Raw genomic sequence first — 20,584 nt, 5'->3', positions numbered from 1 at the left:
AAATTACTTTTTTGAGAGAGATAACAGTAGACTCTGTACAATTGACGTACCATATTTGACCCATCAGCCCTCAAACAAAACGTTTATGTAATTTGTTTTCGTAATCATTTATCATTAAGATATCTTAATTATTTTTTTAAGTTAAGCATGAAATGGGATTCAAATATGGACGAAATATTTGTTCACGACTACCATATAGGACTATCATCTACAAAAAACAATCCTGCTCCTGATATTTTATCGTTCCGCTCAACCAAACACCACAAACATTTCAGACTTAATTATCCAGACCTTACTGAAGGGATATTGTTTTACATCATCATAAAATCTACAAGTAAAGCCAATGTTGATGGTATTCAGGTAAATATATTATATTGATAAGAGGAATGTTTACTTTTTAAACATAATTCATTTTCACCGATATGACTATTCTTGTATGAACATTTAGTTGTGTATTTGCTATGGATGCTTTTTCGGTGAAGAATTTCTAATCGAGTACTCGTCGGTTTTATCGAGCAATACTCGAACACTTGCTCGAAAAAATATCTACAAAATGGTAACACAGTTTCACACAGTCTACGTATTATGGGTCGTTGTCTTATGAACGCTTCTTTTTTTTACAGAATTATCTGAAACTAGATACAAGTCGCAAACATTATATACTGTAAATTAATCAATAGCTAGTTTAATACAATTAATTATTAAGTAAACAATAAGCTTATCAATACAAGTAAACACACATTCAATATAAATGATTACATAGTCAAACCAGATCAAACATCAGCTATATTTTTTAATCGTTAATACAATACATATAAAGGCGTGTTTATTAGAAGTCACTGATGCATTTAAAAAATCCATTTTATGAAATGAAAGTGACAATCTCCTGGCAAGAAACCTATTAGTTGAGTATAATTTGGGGATTTGGTACTCGGTACTACCGAGCTATAGTCTTTGAGATATCTTGTATTTTCATATTTTCTCTTTCGCAAATCTTGAAACTCAGGTTACCTAATACGAATGACCCAAAAAAAACTTTCATTACACGTCGCAGAAAAAGGACTGGAGATTTTTGACTAGCATGTTTATGACTTTGCGCAGAAATGTGGTGATTTAATTTACATGTAAACAAATATCTCATGAAATACGAACATGTTGCATATACACGCAGGAAAACATCATATCGTATTTCAAGACCATACAAAATTGGTCATCAGTATTCTACGAACTTCCTATATATATATGTTAAGGGTACAACATTGTTTTTAATTTAGAAACAAAATCTTTCTTATAATTCTGAATAACTTTGCCTGTTTTGATTGGTCTAGAGTTATGGTCCTGTTGTAATAGACGTTACAGCTCCAGTTTTTACTGGTTCACACATTGATATGGAGTTCAAAGATGGGTCACTTATTGCTAATTGGTCCAGGGCAGCATTTACAGATGGAGAGGATCCTCATCCTCTTAAATATCAGTTTGCACTAGGTTTGTATGAAATATTAAAGCAGTATTTTTGTTGCATACATATTTGTTATAAAAGTAAAATGGATCCTATAACCACCATGTTACATGCAATTCCTAGAAATTTAATGAAATATTACATATGGTATATGCTGATGGTGATAGAAAAAAAGAGGCGGAAATTACAAATTAGAAGTTCAAACCTAAGTGAAAATGACAACGCCATGGAAAAAACAACGATAAAAAACAGTATATAAAACACAAAAGTAATTCTAAAGACTGAGCATCAGGAGCCCACCAAAACTCGGACAGATCTCATGTGCTCTTATCTAACCCCCAAAACATCCCGAAATTTGTAAAAAAAAATAATTCTAGCTTGACCAAATGTGAAATTTTGAAACACGATTTGGAATCTATTTTAACCAGTCAATATATATATTTATGACTGTCAAAAGAAGTGTCAGAGTGTATCGCAACATAAAGTATCAAATGAGTAACAGTTTTTATACTGAATTTGAAGGCTCATCAACAATTTTCATTCCATTTCTGTACCTCATTCTTTATCGTATCACCCTGGAATGATGTTCAATTCCCAATTCACTGCTGGTACTTGATTTTTTTGGAAAATTGAAGAAATAACAGAATTTCAGGATTTCGACATGTGTATGTATTATTTAATTATTTGTTGAACTTATTATTTTACATCATGTTTAAGTAATGAAGATCGAAACGAAAATAAAATTCAACTTGTTCTTTGAAAATATTACCAGACAATAATGTGCGGATGTAAGACGAGACTTGTTTTGATGTTAGTTGGTGTAAGGAAACTATATAACAATTTAAGCATGAAAGCACCACATTTTAATTTCATAGTGAGTTCGTAGAAATTCACACATTTTGATACAATGGGTTAGTGACCATCGTTCAAAATTGCAAGCTTTGTAACCACATTTCTAGGATTTAAACTACAACATATCTCCTTATGTATCATACACTTATCCACAACATATTTTTGTTAGGTCATACTGCAGGTGGAACAGACGTTGTTTCTTATCGTTCACTACAGTACAATACCAAATGTATTAAGACAGAACCACCTCATTGCACAGCTATTGACACATCGTCACTGGACTGGTCATTACACGGACATCATAATTACTATGTCACCATTAAAGTTACAAATCTTGCTGAGTTGTCCACTACTCAGACATCAGTGGTTTATACACACGACATACAGTTACCGTCTGCTGGGATAGTGTATGACATAAATCCATACAATGTCAATGATAGTTCTCTAAAGGTAATAACTAAATGTGGGTCGATTCCCCTAATGAAGTCGACATTAGAAAACAAATAGAAACAAACATATATTTCATATTGTTTTCATCAAAATAAAAAATAAAGATGTTGGTTTTTTTTTAACTTTTCTGTTAATGATTGAAAGATGTTTGATGCGATGAGAATATTTATTTATTACATAGCTTTTATATAGCGCCTATCTAATAAACATAATACTCTAAGCGCTTAACATATAAAACTGAAGGAAAATATTATCACAATGCATACAATAATAGCAAATATATATATATATATGAACATAAGAATGAAACAGAAATTAAATAGAATAATGATGTAAATTAAAAGCATTGAAAGGGGAATTATATATCACAATGAATACCATAAAAACATATTAGAATATAACAGACAACCAAAATTAACTAAAATAATGATGAAAATTATAAGTATTTAATATACACAAGTAAAACCTATAAAAATTTGCATTTAAGGATTAATTCACTTAGCTAAGAGAAAATATAAGGTAAAAATTTAACCAGTAAAACACAGAGAAAAAATAATTAAAACAGTCTCTTAAATAAAAACTTTAAAACTAAAAATTAAAAATTTAAATAAAATAAAAATAAAAAGGCCCTATCATTTAAACTGTTAGAATAATAAATAAATATCACAGGTCTTACACATCACAGTACGCCAGTCTAAAAATATGTGTCTTTAAACCTTTTTTAAAACGAGGAAGCGATTGTTCTTTCCGTAAATGAATTGGTAGGTCATTCCACAATGTAGCTCCAGCTCGGTCGAATCGCCTTTCACCGTATGTTTTAGTGCGGACATCTCTTGGTTTCGTTATGAGTCCTTCATTTTCTGACCGAAGTGTTCTAATAGGAGCGTATGGTACAATCAGTTCTTCCAAATATTTAGGTGCTTTATCGTGTAATGCCTTAAAAACGTAAAGTAAAAGTTTAAAATGTGATCGGTATTGCACGGGGAGCCAATGCAGCTGCATCAGAACAGGTGTTATGGAGTCAAACTTCCTTTTTCTTGTGATAAGTCTAGCTGCTGTGTTTTGAACGCGTTGCAGTCTTGCTATAGTGGAAGAGTTTACATTATATAACAAAGCGTTCCCATAGTCTAATCTGGAGGTGACAAGAGAGCAGACTAGTGTCTTACACGCATTTTCAGTGATATATGATCTAATGTTTCCGATGGTTCGAATCTGGTGGTAACATGATTTTGAGACGGCTGTTACCTGCTGTTCCATACTCAAGGTCTTATCAAAGAACACTCCCAGATTCCTAACACAGTTCGCATCACTTAAAATAGTGCCATCGAAGGGTAGCTCATACTTTGATAACTGTTTAACTCGATGTTTCGGAGCAAAGACGATGTGCTCTGTTTTGTCCTGATTCAGTTTCAGCATATTTGAAGTCATCCAGTCGCATATCTCTGACAAACACGCTCTCAAACGGTCGGATAGATCGTCCCAATCACCTTCCGGTTTAATCACTTGATATGCCTGAGTGTCGTCGGCATACGAGTGGTATAGCATTTTATGTCGCCTGCATATTTCACCAACAGGTTTCGAGTACATGCAGTATAACTTTGGTCCTAGAACAGAGCCTTGAGGCACACCATATTGAAGACGTAGATCGTCAGATTGTTTGGTGCCAATGGCAACTCGCTGAGTTCTATCTTTCAAGTAAGACTCGATCCACGATAAGGCGCTATCAGAGACTCCGAAAGAATAGTTCAGACGTTCTAGTAAAATCTTGTGGTCAATAACATCAAATGCGGCTGAAAGATCGAGCATCAAGAGTACGACACAACTGTTTTTGTCCAGTGCAGAAACTATATCGTGGTGAACACGTAGAAGAGCTGTTTCTGTAGAATGACGAGCTCGGTATGCAGATTGCAGATTTTCGTGCAGATTATTCGATTCTATGTGGTGTTCAAGCCGAGATGAAACAACTTTTTCCAAGACCTTCGACAAAAACGGAAGGTTTGACACCGGACGGTAATTTTTAAACACATCACGATCTAGACTAGGTTTCTTCAACAATGGTCGAACGATAGCTTGCTTAAATGAAGATGGCACCAGTGATTCTGACAACGAGCAATTAACAATGTTTGTCATTGCCGGTAGAAGTTCGTTTGAACAAGATTTTAGTAAATAGGTAGGCATTGGATCTAGTTCACAGTGTTTTGATGGTGCAGATTGTATGATCTTCGTGAGTTCCGTAATGGTTGTTGGTTTGAATGATGATAAATGTTCACCGTTAAACTTTTCGTCTGATTTCATAATGTCGCACATAGTGATGGAGCTTTTATTAGATGCGCTTAAATTTGCCCGAATCGTTTCAATCTTGTTCATGAAAAACTGACAGAACTTGTTAGCAAGGTCTTTTTCATCTTTATGCGATGGTAAAATTGTTTCTTGCTTTTCTCCCATAATGCGTTTACTTAGTCGAAAGAGTTGTTTCTGATCGTGTTCAGCTTCTTCAACTTTGGTCGAATAGTGTTCTTTTTTACATCGGATAAGGAGTTTGTTCGCATGTACACAAGCATCCCGATGTATCTGCTGATGAACGGTCAAATTTGTTTTCCGCATGCGGCGTTCAGCTTTACGACAATTCCTTTTAGCGTCGCGGAGTTCTTCAGTGTGCCACTCGGTATTTGGTCGAAGTGTTATCTCCTTTGAGACTATCGGTGCATGTTTGTCAATAACCGATATCAGATTCGTATTGTAAAGACTAACCAAGCTATCGACAGGTTCTGTTGCATTTACAACAGGTGGAATCGATTCAACAAAGTCATTTTTGATATCGTCCAGATTGATGTCTCGATATTTGCGGTAAGTCACTGTTTGGCGATATTTCGACGGTCTTGAGATTCTTAGCTGAGCGAACAGTGCCATATGGTCACCAGCGGGATTACCTTTCTTGTCACATAAATACGGATCATGTACGACCGGCGTATTTTTTAGAATCGAACTGATTTCTCTTGTAATGATGACATCTAAGGTGTGTCCATGGATGTGAGTTGGACCATTTATATGTTGTTGAAGTCCATGATCCTCCAACGTTTCGATGAATTTACAAGCGTCACTATTGTTCTTGTCATCTAGGTGAAAATTTAAGTCGCCAGTTATTACAATTTCTTCTGGAATTATCACAAGTTGATCAAGAAATGTGGACCATTCCTCAAAGAAAGTTGACGTCTTTAGCTTGTTTATACGTGATGGTGGTGGGCGGTAAATTACACAAAGTCGAAAACGGTGATGTTTTGAAGAAACATTGCATTCTAACAGTTCAAAGTGTGAAAAAGAATGTTTGCTGGAAACAGGTTTTACTTCCAAGCTTTTGTTGAAGATAACGGCTACACCACCTCCTTTCCGACTGGTCCTTGCAACGTGATGAAGATCGTATCCATCTGGAGTAATTTCTGAAATAATGTGTTTATCAACTGAACTGCCGAGCCATGTCTCAGTCAGTGCAAAAATGTCAACGTTGTTTGATGTCAGAAAGTCACAGACAGACGTCGTTTTGTTTTTGACAGACCTTGTATTAAGCGTAACAAGTGACAAAGCGGTGTTAGAGCCGACATTCGACGTAGTTTGAATTTTTGATAGATTGGATGAGTTACATCTGTTCTCGTTTTTGACATTTTCACGCGATCGAACTAAGGATTCAATAGCACTAAAAGTATCTGGAACATTCTTGTTGATCGCAATTTGTACAAGATTTGTCCTGTCTACGAAACTTATTCGAACAGGCACTGAAGGTCTTTGTGTTGTTGTAATAGATCGTATCGGTCGAAACACATGCCTCCCTGCCTTTGTTCCGCGCCTAGTGCGGTGATTTAGTTTAACTATGGACGTACTGTAATATCTAAGATTACTGGTAGCTATAGATAGCCTATTGTTGATAAAGTTCAAATTCGAAGTAAAACATCAAATTTATAATATAGTTCAAACACAGATGTACCTTTGTGGGAGCTGCCAACAAGCGCTAACCACCAGTTTATATATTACTCACATGGAAGATGGAACAACCCACGTTTGCACGGAGATGGTGTTGAAAGTTGCTTGAGTAAATATCCGAACGCAGAAAATCTTTATGCAGGTCATAATTTAGGACGTTCTGGGTATCGTTGTTATTTATCAGAATACCGTCTATACTAGTTAAAGTTTTGTATGAAAGATGACAGACCTGTTCAACAGAATATATATATATCCGTTTTAAAACAATGTTTTGTTTATATCCAGTCCATTAAATGAATTTTAAAAGTTATTTACACTGTCGCTAACATAGCGAAGCTCTTCCGTTGCGTTCGAGTAATGCACCAAATACACCAAAACATAGATATTCAATATATAAGTTGGTGAGCTTGTTAAAACATGCTTTGTTAACTTCTAAACTTTTTTTTATTTCAATCCCCTAAAACTATAACTGTTTAACAATGTATTTCCTTTCATTTATCATGTTATGATTTTTTATATTCAGGACATTATTGACATTGATTTTTCTGTGAAGTTTGATTCTCTTGCTGCAGAATGGAAAGGATTTTACCATCCACACTTATCTTTACATTATAAAGTCTGTGTTGGAATGGTGAAAGGAAACTGTGATGTTGCTACAAAAAACAACATTGACAGTTCGACGCATCAACATGTATTTGAAAACTTACTGCTAACAAACTTTGAGGTATGATATCATTGCATTAAGACAATTGAAGTTAACCAGTTTTCAAATATAATTAATCGTTTATAAAGAATAATCAAGGTATGAAACAAGAAATAGAGATAATCGCATGACGTAAAGGTAAAGATTCCGGGTGCGTCGATACAGCAAGCGTCTCCAGCTATGCATGCATCTATTATGCGGGAACTTGGTCCCATCTTTGGAATCAGTAAATATTTTATGCGGGGAAAAAAATCAGATAATTAGTAAACTTAAAATAGTACGCATATGATTGATCAATGTTTCAGGACAAGGAACTATCATACTGATGCCATTCATTGTTTGAAATTATACTTTCTTAAACTCTATCATTGTGTTATTTGATTAATATTCAAGTGAACACACATTTTATTTCACACATATTTGTCAAAATCGGTCCGTAAATTACTGTTACCTGTCTTGCAGGTGGCAGCACAGTCATTCGTTAACTTTATCTACTTTTCTTCAAATATATTTCTTTTCAGTGTTTACATTTTTCATTATCTCTTTGGCTGAATAATTTCTTTTCTTGTCTCTATATTATAAGTTATCTGTGCTTTAGAGTGCAAGTTTACCACAAAAACAGCTTATTGTCTAGATTTCTCAACGTCACGTTTTATAGCTATGATCGAAAAAATTAAAAAAATTAGATTAACTATATTATTAACAAAAAGACGAAACTATTTATTTCTTACGTCACCTATTTTATCTCAAAACTTTAGCAATGCAATATAATTCAATTTTATTTATTTATTCATTTATTTATGTTAGTTTATATACTTTATTTTACTTTCATTTTCCAGCATTCAATTTTCCATCATTTAAGTTTTTTTTATCATTTATTAATTTTATATTAATCTGATTGCTTCAGGCAAATGACGATCTACATACTTTTGTTTTCAAATCTATAACTCTTACGTTTATTGTTCTTCCAACGATGTTAATTTATCTGATAGGCAAAGTGGTTTTCCATGTTCATATATTTATCTATTTTATCAGTTTTCACTCTATATGTAATTAATCAAATTACTAGGGAGTAAGCCCACATTTCTGATAGCTTGCTCGAACTCCAAATCTATCACGGCGTCATACCCATTTTTTGGTGTAAGCCCGTTTTCATTGGTAGTTTGCTCCGACTCCAAATTTATCGTGAATAATACCCTCAAAGTAACATGACTTAAATATTTGTTTTATCATTACAACTTTACTGATTCATTACTTATTTTTGGACAAGTTTTGACAAAGTGTATAATTACTTACTCTACAACAGTTTGATAACCTATTAAGTTTTTCAATTCATATCAAAATTAATCTTTAAGAGACTATTTATGAAGCTTTAGTCACGTTTTTATATGAGTTGCGAATCCATACATAGCACTAATGTTAAGGGTGTCGTGAATACCCCAAAAACTCCTATGACACAGACAACCTTTATTTCTCTTAAGTGGAAATTTACATATTAATTTGAACTCAATATTCAATAGCTATCGCTGCAGCACACAATGCAAACTTACATATTTATTTATTCTATTTATTTATACATCTACTATCTTTGTTCCTTGTGGAACTCCGTGTCTTATCATGGCATTGCCTTTTCTATGGACTGATGATCCACAAAAAGCTTCTTTTTTTTTATTCAAATTTGTAAACAACCAACTTTCCTATACAGATGTTTATTCTATGTACTTTTATCTTTTGTAAGTTAATAAGTTTGAGGCATTATGTTATGGTTCTCATATAAACAGAGGCATTTCTTTTAATCATTCACATTTAAATGAATATAAACCGCTTTATAACTTTAACTTCCAAACAATATTACATTTTAAATTTCTCCAATGTTCTATTTCGTTTTTTTTTTTTTCGTACACGAATCTTTGTACCTTAAATATTTATCAAACCCCATTACATTATTTGCCTTCTTTATTTTCTATCAAATTGATTTATTTATTTTATTTTACTTATTTTATTTTATTTATTTTATTTATTTTATTTTATTTATTTTATTTATTTTATTTATTTTATTTATTTTATTTATTTTATTTATTTTATTTATTTTATTTGCATTTTCCGTCGTTACATTCTTCAAAACGATTTTCTAAACCATATGAGCCTACAGATAATTACTTTCAGTGAAATTTAAGTTTAACAACTTTATTTTGCTGCTCAGTCCTCACTTAAACAAAAGGATTTTGCAAATCAACGAAATTTGCCCTTGAAGTAAAAGGAATTTGGACTTCACCTTAAAATTTACACTTACAACTTACGTTGTTTATTATAATTCATCTCACAAATTTCATAAATTTGTTTTTTTTAAGCATGTCTATTCTATTTTACATACCTATCCATTATTTAAAACAATTTAAAAACTTTTCTTTGCATACAAGTTACGATCAAAAGTGCCTTTCTCATTCGGATTTTGTTTTATGTACATATAAAGCCTATTTCCTGTTATATTGCGTTTCAAATAAAATGGGAAGTAATGGCAAGAATTTCGTTTAATATTGAATAAATTTTGATCCATTTTCTAAAGTATAATAACCAATTTGACGGGTTTCCCGAACCATTGCACATACGAGGTGTTATTATGTTGAAATAATTAAAATGTACATTACGTTGTTGTTCAGCCATGATGTTCTCTTGATTTAACTATGTTCTGTTTCTATAGTTGTCCTTCAGTTGACTGCAAGCTGTAGTTTGTCGAACTGTGCCGAAGTCCATCTTTTCATGTTGTTCATTGTTATAGGTACCGATGATTTTACCACTTCGTCTCCACCAAAATATATTATGCGGGAACTTGGTCCCGTCTTTGGAATCTGTAAATATATTATGCGGGAGCTTGGTCCCGTGTTTGGAATCTGTGTTGTTGTCTTTGTTTCATGTTACTACTAAATATTTGTTCGGGGAACTGCTCTCATTCATGTTACGTTATTTGGGAACTAGCTTGGACTCGGCATGACAACGGGACCTCAACGGACAATCCAGTCTGCTTACTACATTTTTATTCTGGTTCACAGTCTAATGAACCAAATAATTTTGCACGACTTTATATAGCAGAACTGGACCTAATTTTACACGTGAATATTTTGTTACTAAATACAATAGCTTTCTTTGATATCTGTTTTAATGAACAATGGAATATCTCGGATAAAGGAACAATTACTTGATCTTAATTGTTCAAGTCTATTACTTTCAAAAAGTATGTATAATTATCTTTATGCCTTCTAAGCTGACACATTTATCAGTTAGCTGGGGGACATTTTTTGAGACAACGCTATTAGATATGCTTAAAAAGATAAAACACTTACATTGATATTTTTAGGAAATTGTTCTATAAACAAATTAAACTTTCTGAAATTTTTTTTTATTTACGTCTATTCCTTGGTCAACTTATTTTATAATTCATTGATAAATATTCTCTTTAACTTCTGTGCATTTTTCCATTATCCAACAAAACTTTATTTATAATTTATTAGTAAATATTAATGTTAAATATTACGCATTTTTGCATCATTATACATCACCCATAATGCGAATGCAGATAAGACCATTATTCTGGTATGTAAAGATCTAAGACTAAATCGCTAGTGAGTTGAGACACAGACATATCGTATCGGTCAACTAATATCAGTTGTTCTTCCTTATAACTCTGTTGGACTAGTTTTTGTGTAAGTAGCACATCCCTTATAAGGAAGTCAGTGTGAACATGCACGAGCGTAACGCCATTCGATTGGGCAGAGGTATACTACTGAGAAATGGAAAGTTGAAATCATCATTTTGTCCTATATTCTAGTTTGAAGTCTTCCATCTGTGACAATTTTGAGGAAAAGAACAATATATGAAGCAGACCTTCTTGTTTTGTAGTATCTTTTTTCTCAAGTTTCTCAAGTTCGCTAGTGATGCAAGCACTCATTGAACTGTGAGTTTTTGATGAAGGTAAATCCAGAAAAGCGCTTTGGACGCATGAAATTATTAAACGTGTTGTTTTCAATTTTTTACATCACTGGGTCGATACCTCTGCTGGTGGACTATCAGTCCCCGAGGGTATCATCAGCTCAGTAGTCAGTACTTTGGTACTGACATGATTTATAACAAACCTTTCTAAAATTGTCTGTCGATAAATTTTGAAATTATAAAGAAACTAAGGTTTCAACACCCTCAGGAAAAGTTGACCTTAGACGAATTTGGCTATTTATTTTAGGTATTTTTGTCATATAGCTCTTCAACTGTTTCGGTACTTATACATCCCTCGAATTTCATATTTTGGCTTTGAGCGTTCCTGATGAAGGTAAATCCAGAAAAGCGCTTTGGACGCATGAAATTATTAAACGTGTTGTTTTCAATTTTTTGAGTGACAGTACATTATCAATATTTTTGAATAAACGAATTTTGCAAGCTGCTTTTTTTCTTTTTGTATTTGATTATGTTTTGTTTGCATTTTGCTTAAAAATCAAGTCGGTCAGTAGGCATGTTTGTCAAATAAAAAAAAAATATTCAGCCATGAATATATAAGTTTTGAAAAAAACCCTGATACCTCAAATGGTATAATCAGGATAACTTTAAGAATACACATTGTGATAGTGTATGTTTTTATCCATTAATTTTAAAAAGTAATACTGTGTAGGCAATTTATATATTTAACTGTTATATTTTCAAGGAGTTTTTATTTTATGATTTCTAGGGACAACCCGGTTTGCTAGGTTTTGTGTTTGCATTTTCTTGTCCCTGAATCTGATTATCCATAAAGAATTACTTATGTTAGGGATATTGGCAATAAATCTTCATCTTGAAAATATGCGAAAATTCTTTAAATATTATTTACTTTCAGAAATACTACGTAACCGTCGAAGCTGTTACCAAAACTGGTTCTATCAAGAAATCATCAGACGGAATTACCATTATCAACAATGCTACAGAACTATCGGGAGTAATCATTAATGATGGGTCTCTATGCGCAGGTGTTCTTTTCTTTCATAGTCTTGTTTAAAATTCCCCATCACAAATTTCTATCCCTAGGAATAAGTCACGAGCAAAGTAAGACTACAAACCCATTTCTGAGATGTTCGACAACGAACGAAATATTATTAACAATACTTTTGTTCCATGGAAATCGAAATTTGATATTATATTTAACTGATGGCATGGTTTGTGTTCGTACATATTTTGTATGAAAACATAAAATCTATTTTTATTCGCTGCAAAACAGGAGCAAAGTTCGTCGATCCTTGCTTTCATCATGTTTCTAAAACTTGTATATCTAAAATTTATCTTTTCCTTTATTGTACGAATAGCTATCTGCTTAAAAATATTTCAAAGTAATAGTTTAGTGTATATGTAGGGGTGAATCATTGATTTGTTTGTTGTTTGTGTATACCTAAGTGTACGATGGCGGATTTTCATTGAAAAGTTGATTGAAAATCTAGTATTTTCATTATTTGAAACATGGGTCGAATTTACTGTTGTTGCAATTATTTATAGAGACATATGTCCTTTTGATTACTTCAGAAGGGCTGAAACAAAAGAAATTCCCGATACTGACGTTATCCGTTCGATAAAAAAGAGATATTTGCAGCGCATATAGCTGCATCTAGCGTGAGATAAATATATCATTGAAATGTAATAGCTAAATAGTAAGTGTGCATTGTTATGGAATCTATTCAAATTTTCTCTCTAGAACTCTCCAAGAAAAATGACTACCTGAATCTTTTTCTCTTTTTCTCTCATGATTACACTTTAAACAACAGAGACAGAGATTGTATTCCTCAACTTTTAAATATTTTCATTATTCAATCATTGTATTCATGTTATACGTTTTCTTACTGTGATGAATATCTTTGAAAACTAAGCATGGCCATAAGTTTATAAATTATATTTAAGTTTTATTTACGGTATATGCTTTGTTGCAGACCCTGTTGTCTTAAATGGGAGTCATCATATACGGGTAAGTCTAAGACAGTTAATGATGTTTATTATGTAATTTCTAAAAAGAAATTTAAATAACAGGGAAGATGGAGAAGATACTCAAGAAAAGTAACACAAAAAACAGTCTTATGAAAACGGACAACACCATGCTAAATAACAGTAGTTTTATCAGATATTCAAATGTTATACATCCATCAAAAAGAAACAAATCAAGGTAAAAAATAAATAAAACACTAATAAAATCGCATGATCTCCAAAAGGAGCGCGACCGGGTACGTCGATAAGGTAAGCGTCTCATACATATCATGTATCACCGGCCATGGATTTCCACAACCATTCATTATAAAATTGTCACAATCGGGTATAGGATACTAGCAGTACGTTTATAGATAAGACGACTAATTGGGTATTTAAAGATGTAATACAGAGCAAACATGTCGCTTGTAAGTTGAGACATAAACACATCATATAGGACCACAAATCATTTATGGTGAACGTAATACTTATGTTGTATCAGTTTCAGTCGTTTCTCCTCATATTTCTGGTGGCGAAGATTTTGTGTAATTAGCACACCCAGGACCTTCTATTGAAGTCCGTTTAGTGTGAAAATGCACGACATTACGTATAAAGTGAGATATATTAATAATTGGGAAGTTGAAATCATCACGTTTGTCAAAGATCATTGAATAAAGACGTCCATCTATGTCAATACCGAGGCCAAGATCAAGATATTGGTAACATAATGATAAAAAGATCAAGATATTAAGCCAATACCGATGAAAAGACACGAAATGGTCGATAAAGCATTACATAGAACACGCGGAATTGAGATACGAACTACCACAACTAATTTGTTTTATTGAAAATTGGATGAAAAACTCACCAATAACGTTACTAGTCTATTTTGAATAATATTTTACATGTTTTACATTATTAATTATTTTTCACAGGATATTATTTATAGATGCGAAACCGATGTAGATTTCCAAACCTCGACTACAACTCTTTCAGCTAAGTGGGAAATTCTAGACGACAAACTAAAACAAATTGTTAGAAGTGCATATTGGAGCGTTGAACAACGATCTCCAGTTGGAGGTATTTATTTAATTTGTTGAGAGATAAATTATGGTATACTCTGTCAACATTTGAAATAAAGAGATAATTTATGAGAAAGCACAATGACTTATATTGTCCATTTACATTCCACTCCAAATTATTATATACATATTGGTAAAAGTGAGCGTCACTATATGTTTGTAGATATGTGGCTACAGTACAGAGACTTCAGTTATATAGGAAGCCAAAGTCATGTGATAGTGAATGAGTTAGATCTACAGCCTGGTTTGACATACAAATTTACGGTAAAACTGTGTGCTGACGATGTATGTTTCCAAGCGATCAGCAGCAATGGTGTAACCATTATACCGAGCTACCCTGTAACTGGTTCTATTGATGTGAAAATAGAAATTCAAAAGGTGATTATTTATATATAAAGAGGACTGTCTAAAGAAATGGCGATATCAAGGGCAAAAACGCAACAAACTGACAATTAGGAATAAGAAGGCAATGGGCAGGTGGCGATCAGCATTATCATCAAACTTTAAATTATTCAGTGAGAAAATATAGAAAAAAATGTTCTTGTGGTTCATTTATCTATTGCTGATATCTCTTGATTGAAAAATGACAAGTTCATTGAATTTTAAAATATTGACCAGAGCCTTTAAATCAATAGACCATATATTCAACATCTATCCACCAAAATTTAGAATAAATCACTTAAATAGGAATAGATTACATTTTGTAATTTGGGATTTTCATCCACTTGAAGTTATAAAAATACTTCTACACACAGATAATTCGATGATTTATGATAGTTTATACTGCATGTTTAGTAGCTTAAATGTCTACGAACTAAGAAATAATTCGTAGAAAGTAAAAATCATAGAACACTGGAATAATTTACTTTTGTCACAAAAATATAGACTGTTTTTGTCAAAAAGCAAAATTACCAATATTTAACCTCTAAAGACCAAAATGAAACTATAATATTTTGAAAATAAGTCACATTCTTCTTTGTTTCAAAAAAACAACAACAGTGGTTCTTAGTGTTATCGTTTCACTTTAAATACAACTGAGACTATATTTAACATTGTTATTTTAATTCGTTACTCTCGAGACATATACGTTTGTCTTCCTAGGATATCTCTGAGGCACTAAAAAAGTTTGAATAAAAAAAGATATGCACAGATACTTCAGTTTAAGGACCAACATATCAATGGACACTTACTTTAAAGACTGATTTGCAGCAACGATTTGAACCATCCTTACTATATATTTTTTCAGTCGTTTGTTTAAAACTGAAATATAGCTTTTATGTTTGGTACCTCAATTAGAACTTATTGTTGTTAAAGAAAAAGAGACTAATCATAGTTTGCATTGCACAAGGTCGTGCTTTTCTCGGACTGTGTATGGATTGATATGTGAGAACATGATATTTATATTGTACTTGACTTTGAACTAGCTTTCAGTAATTGCGTGTACTCTTAGATCGTTACTTTGTGACATTTTTTCTAAATGAAAGTTTTTGTGTGCCTTTTACCAATTAGTTAAGTCAAGCCATTTGAAATATATTTTTAGTTTGTTCTTGTACTGTTGTACTGCTACATTACTGTTCGTGGTACATGCCTGTCTCAAGCATAGAGCCTGTAATTCAATGGTTGTTGCTGCTTACTGTCTGTTATATGTGTTTTTGTTAATGTTTTGTCGCAAATCAGGCCGTTGGTTTTATCGGTTGAATAGTTTCACATTTTGCATTTGATAGCTGACTGTGATGTATAGGATTTGCTTATTGTTGAAGGCCGTTTGGTGACCCATAGTTGCTTACATTTTGACTCTGATGCATTGTTGTCAAATTGGAAATCATACCACATCTTCCTATTTTAAAACTGTCGAATTTTTGTGCAATATATATATTTATGAATGGTACAGCCTTGAAGTATTGCTTACGTTGATAATAATTTTCCATAAAAGCCTTGTTCACTGAACTTTTTACACATGTTGCCTCAAACGCAAGTGTAAATATTAAAATCGTGTCGTGCACATCGTGTATATATACGATGGGACATATATAACACGGGTTTAGTAGACTATTTAATCAATGGTATTTCAACCTAGATTTACAGCAGTAGTTTGATATTAATTTCAGCTCATAGTGACCATTACAGCTATGTATGACCCAGATATAGAAGACAGATCGGAAGCAATAGATGCAATGGAAATATATGAATGGGCTATATATGATGGTTCATATGGAGGCGGATTGTTTGAAAAGTGGACTGAAATAAACACCATTAAGAAAATAAACAACACTCATGTAAGCTAGATAAGCATAAAATTTTTGATTATTTAGTTTGTGAAAACTTTAGTTGTGAAAATTAAGTCATTTAAATTCGTCATTTCATGCTTATATTATTATTCACAGTTAAAATGCAAGCTTTCAAACAACTGCAACTGTATAAGAGTTAAAAATTAACATAGAAGTATAAGGATACATATCCTCATTTGCAAATTAACGCTCATATAAACTATAAAACTCATATGAATTCTTATTTGAACTTATTGTCGGGTTATCTCAAACAGTTGATTGAATTAACACCTTGATCAACTGAAATTTTTCATTATTAGGTTGAATTTGATATAACTCTGTCCGGCGAAATAGATTTTGCGAAGTGCAAGCGTTTATATATCAGAGGAGCTAACAAAGCTGGAGTTTGGTCTGTTGTGTCAACCGATTTAAAACAGTGTCATGTAGTTGACAGCCATAGTCAGATAAAAGCGAGAAAAGTAATCGACGCACTTGGCGAAGCAGGTATCTTTCTTTTAAAGGTTTAATCGTAAACAAACGTTGAAACTATAAAAAGGGCAAAAACAAAGGGACAATCAAAATGTGTGCCAATGAAATACCAACGAAACCTTAAAACAAAATGAAATAAAGAAGAGAAGACAAAGTGTCAGTCAACAAAACATTACTTAGAAAACTAAAGACTGATGAAAACGAACTCCACCATGAAACTGAGTGTATTCAAGTGCTCCGGAAGGAATAGCAGATTCTGCTCATCATGTAGCTCTAGTCGTATTGCTTATGATGGGCCGTACTAATGGTATGCATTTCTTTTTATATCGAAACGATTTTCTTTATAGTAATCATATTTACAATAATAATAAGTATGTTTAAGCTTAAAACAGTCTTGATATAGACAATTGAATTGCAAGGTTTCGTCTTAATTGTGTTCCAAAAACTTGCTCTTTGTTATTTTAAAATTTGGAGTTAATGTCAAATCTTAAATTTATTCCGAAACTTTATACACAAGGAATAATTTAGAGCTTTGCATATTGTACCTTATAAAAAATTCTATGTTGCCATTTAAAAATGTAGCCGTCTTTTTTTCTTAATTGTTTCGCTGAATGATCGTTATATTGACGTATAGTAGCATATTTTATTCACAAACATTGACGAAGATGTTCTGTAGAAACCAAGATAAGGATTAACTTTGAAATAATAATATCTTTCAAAAATTAGATGGTAATGAAGATGGTATCGGCGGTGATGTATTTCTTGAAGAAAACGCAGCTTGGATACCAACGGATGTAGACTATACGCCTTTCAAGAATGTTCTATCTGCTGTTTGGCCTTCACTTAGACATAAATCATATCAGTGGGGAGTTGTTGAAGTAAACAGTAACAATGCACAGACGTTCTATAAAGAATTCACAGATGTTGTGATTTCCGATCCGTGCTCTCATCCGAATACAGTACTATGTGGACAAACAGGTAATGTAATCGTTTTCGCATAAAATATAGCTTATTCAAGTATGTTGTCAAAAGATTCAATGTTTCTGATCATAGAATTGAGAATGAAAACAGGGAATGCGTCAAAGAGACAACAACCCGACCAAAGATCAGAAAACAGCCCAAGGACACCTATGGGTGTTCAACGCAGCGAGAAAATCCAGCACCCGGAGGCGGGCTACAGCTGGCCCCTAAACACGAATTAACGTTATTCTGTAAATTTGAGACAAAGAAATAACGTTATTACATTCGAGTTCAATGCTTGGATAGACAAATGACGGCTAGAAACAATACCCTTTTACAAGAAGTTATCATAATCTTATTATTGTCACTGTAAAGTGGACAACGATGTAACATGTAACGTCAAGTAACGATATCTTTATAACTCTCAGACTATTTTTGGTATATTGTCATTGGTATCAAATTGTCAAAAGTGTTTTCAGACGAATAAAAAATATTGAATGTTCTGATTGCAGTGCAATTTGAAAAAAACCTACATTGTATTACTTCAATTTGCCATTTATCATTATTGAACAGGGAAACTGTATAAAATAACATATCGAACAAATTGTAAAATACACTTCAATTCCATTACAGACAAAAACTACGCAAATATACATTTTAATGAAACTGAATATCTAACACATGGAAAACGGTATTCAGTATGTGTTTATGCACCCGAAACTATGATTGAACATGAAAAATGGAGAGAAACATTGGACACAGTAACATCATGTAGTGATGGTGTAACGGTTGACTTAACACCACCTGTACCCGGGAAAGTGTGGATTGGTCCTGATCCACTCATATTTTATCAGGTAAGTTTGCTCATATTCGTTCATACTGTAATAAAATTTACAGATTCCAGGTTGATGTTAAGGAATATATTATCAACTTCGTACCTTATTTGGCCTTTTTAACTTTTTTTTATTCGAGCGTCACTGATGAAGTCATCTGGCTACACAATTTTAAGCCTGGTATCTATAATCAGTTTATTTACATATATGGGGTAGAATCTGTTTACCCTTACAATCATCAATGGCAACTGAATTAAAACATTTGGAAAGCCAAGATAATTACGAAGTTGAATAGCATTCAAAACAAAATAACTCCAAAACGTTATGACAGTTCTGACAGAGGTAGATAGAGACAAACAAGCATATAAATCACAAATTAGTGATGGGTGTAACTATACTTATGTTCCTGCTTTGATTTTGATATCGTCCCATGGGAAAAGATTGATACGAAACTAATAATAATAGATATGAATTGACAAAATTCAGTAGAATTCGAATATACTAAGAACCAATTCAGTCCCTTAACACTCTATTTAATAGATAACATTGTTTTCTTAAAGACGTCTACATCAGATATCACTGTGAATTGGGATTCTTTTGTTGATGTCGAGGAAGAAAGACATGCCATGCACTCATCTGGAATCAAACAATACTTCATTTCAATTGGTAAGCCAGCTGATTAAGTAGAACATCGAAAAACTACTGTTGCCTTACTTTAAGTGAATAATTTGATACTAAATATAATTGTACCTCTTCATGCGTAATACAAAAATAATTGTTTCATTAAAAAAGGGAATTTCAAAATAGAAATCGTTAAATATCTTGTTGAAAATTCAATAAGATAATTTAATTTTAATAATTTTTCCAATAACATTTCCATGTTTGCCTTTGTTGTGATGAGTTTTGTTATAAAGAAACGCGTGTCTGGTGTACTAAATCATAAGCCTGGTATCTTTATAAGTATTTTGTCTGGCAATACAACACTATAATCTATCATATTTCTGATATTTTTTACCAAACCGAAACTGTTTTTATGCACTAGTTATAATTTTATTTAGGGTCACCTTGTGAAAAATTGCACTGAACAAGTTCTGTATTGCAATGATCAAAACTTTGTGGATTACATCCGAAAGTAATAAAATGTGACGAACAAATTTCTTTTTCAGAGTTGCATAGGTTTTTATTGATTATGTACAGTGCACTCTGGAAGTATTTTGAGAGAATATGATTGGAATAGATAAGGGCAATAGTAAGTGTTTAATACCATTTATCATTTATTTTTTCATAGGTTCTGTTGAAGATGGTGTGGATATTGTTGATAACCACAATGTTGGTTTGACTAACCATATGTCTTTCCATAATCTACAACTTCAGAACGGTCACAAATACTTTGTCACTGTAAAAGGTAATATCACATGATTATAAAAAAGGGTTTTATCATCCATGCAATTTTTGTTCAAATCTCTATGTAAACCCATGTAAAATAACTCTTCGGTGATGCTTGAGGGCAAAATATTTGATAAAACAAAACTTACTACAAAAGT

The 20,584-nt window shown here is 32.6% G+C and overlaps 1 protein-coding gene across 1 annotated transcript in view; it reads left to right on the top strand.

Moving 5' to 3' along the window:
* The window catches only part of LOC127708799 (uncharacterized), a 126,058-nt gene that overhangs the window by 72,387 nt on the left and 33,087 nt on the right, over positions 1-20,584 (top strand). The window contains exons 19-32 of the mRNA XM_052213924.1: positions 142-360; positions 1,329-1,485; positions 2,481-2,761; positions 7,260-7,460; positions 12,301-12,430; positions 13,379-13,413; positions 14,345-14,489; positions 14,655-14,869; positions 16,600-16,767; positions 17,079-17,262; positions 17,974-18,225; positions 18,841-19,061; positions 19,601-19,706; positions 20,329-20,445. Of these exons, the coding sequence (XP_052069884.1) occupies positions 142-360; positions 1,329-1,485; positions 2,481-2,761; positions 7,260-7,460; positions 12,301-12,430; positions 13,379-13,413; positions 14,345-14,489; positions 14,655-14,869; positions 16,600-16,767; positions 17,079-17,262; positions 17,974-18,225; positions 18,841-19,061; positions 19,601-19,706; positions 20,329-20,445 (2,431 nt within the window). The remainder of the gene's footprint in view (positions 1-141; positions 361-1,328; positions 1,486-2,480; positions 2,762-7,259; positions 7,461-12,300; positions 12,431-13,378; positions 13,414-14,344; positions 14,490-14,654; positions 14,870-16,599; positions 16,768-17,078; positions 17,263-17,973; positions 18,226-18,840; positions 19,062-19,600; positions 19,707-20,328; positions 20,446-20,584) is intronic.

This window comes from Mytilus californianus, unplaced genomic scaffold, assembly GCF_021869535.1.
Source record: "Mytilus californianus isolate M0D057914Y unplaced genomic scaffold, xbMytCali1.0.p SCAF_7, whole genome shotgun sequence".
Classification (NCBI taxonomy): Eukaryota; Metazoa; Mollusca; class Bivalvia; order Mytilida; family Mytilidae; genus Mytilus; species Mytilus californianus.
This window is presented reverse-complemented; position numbering and strand designations above follow the sequence as displayed.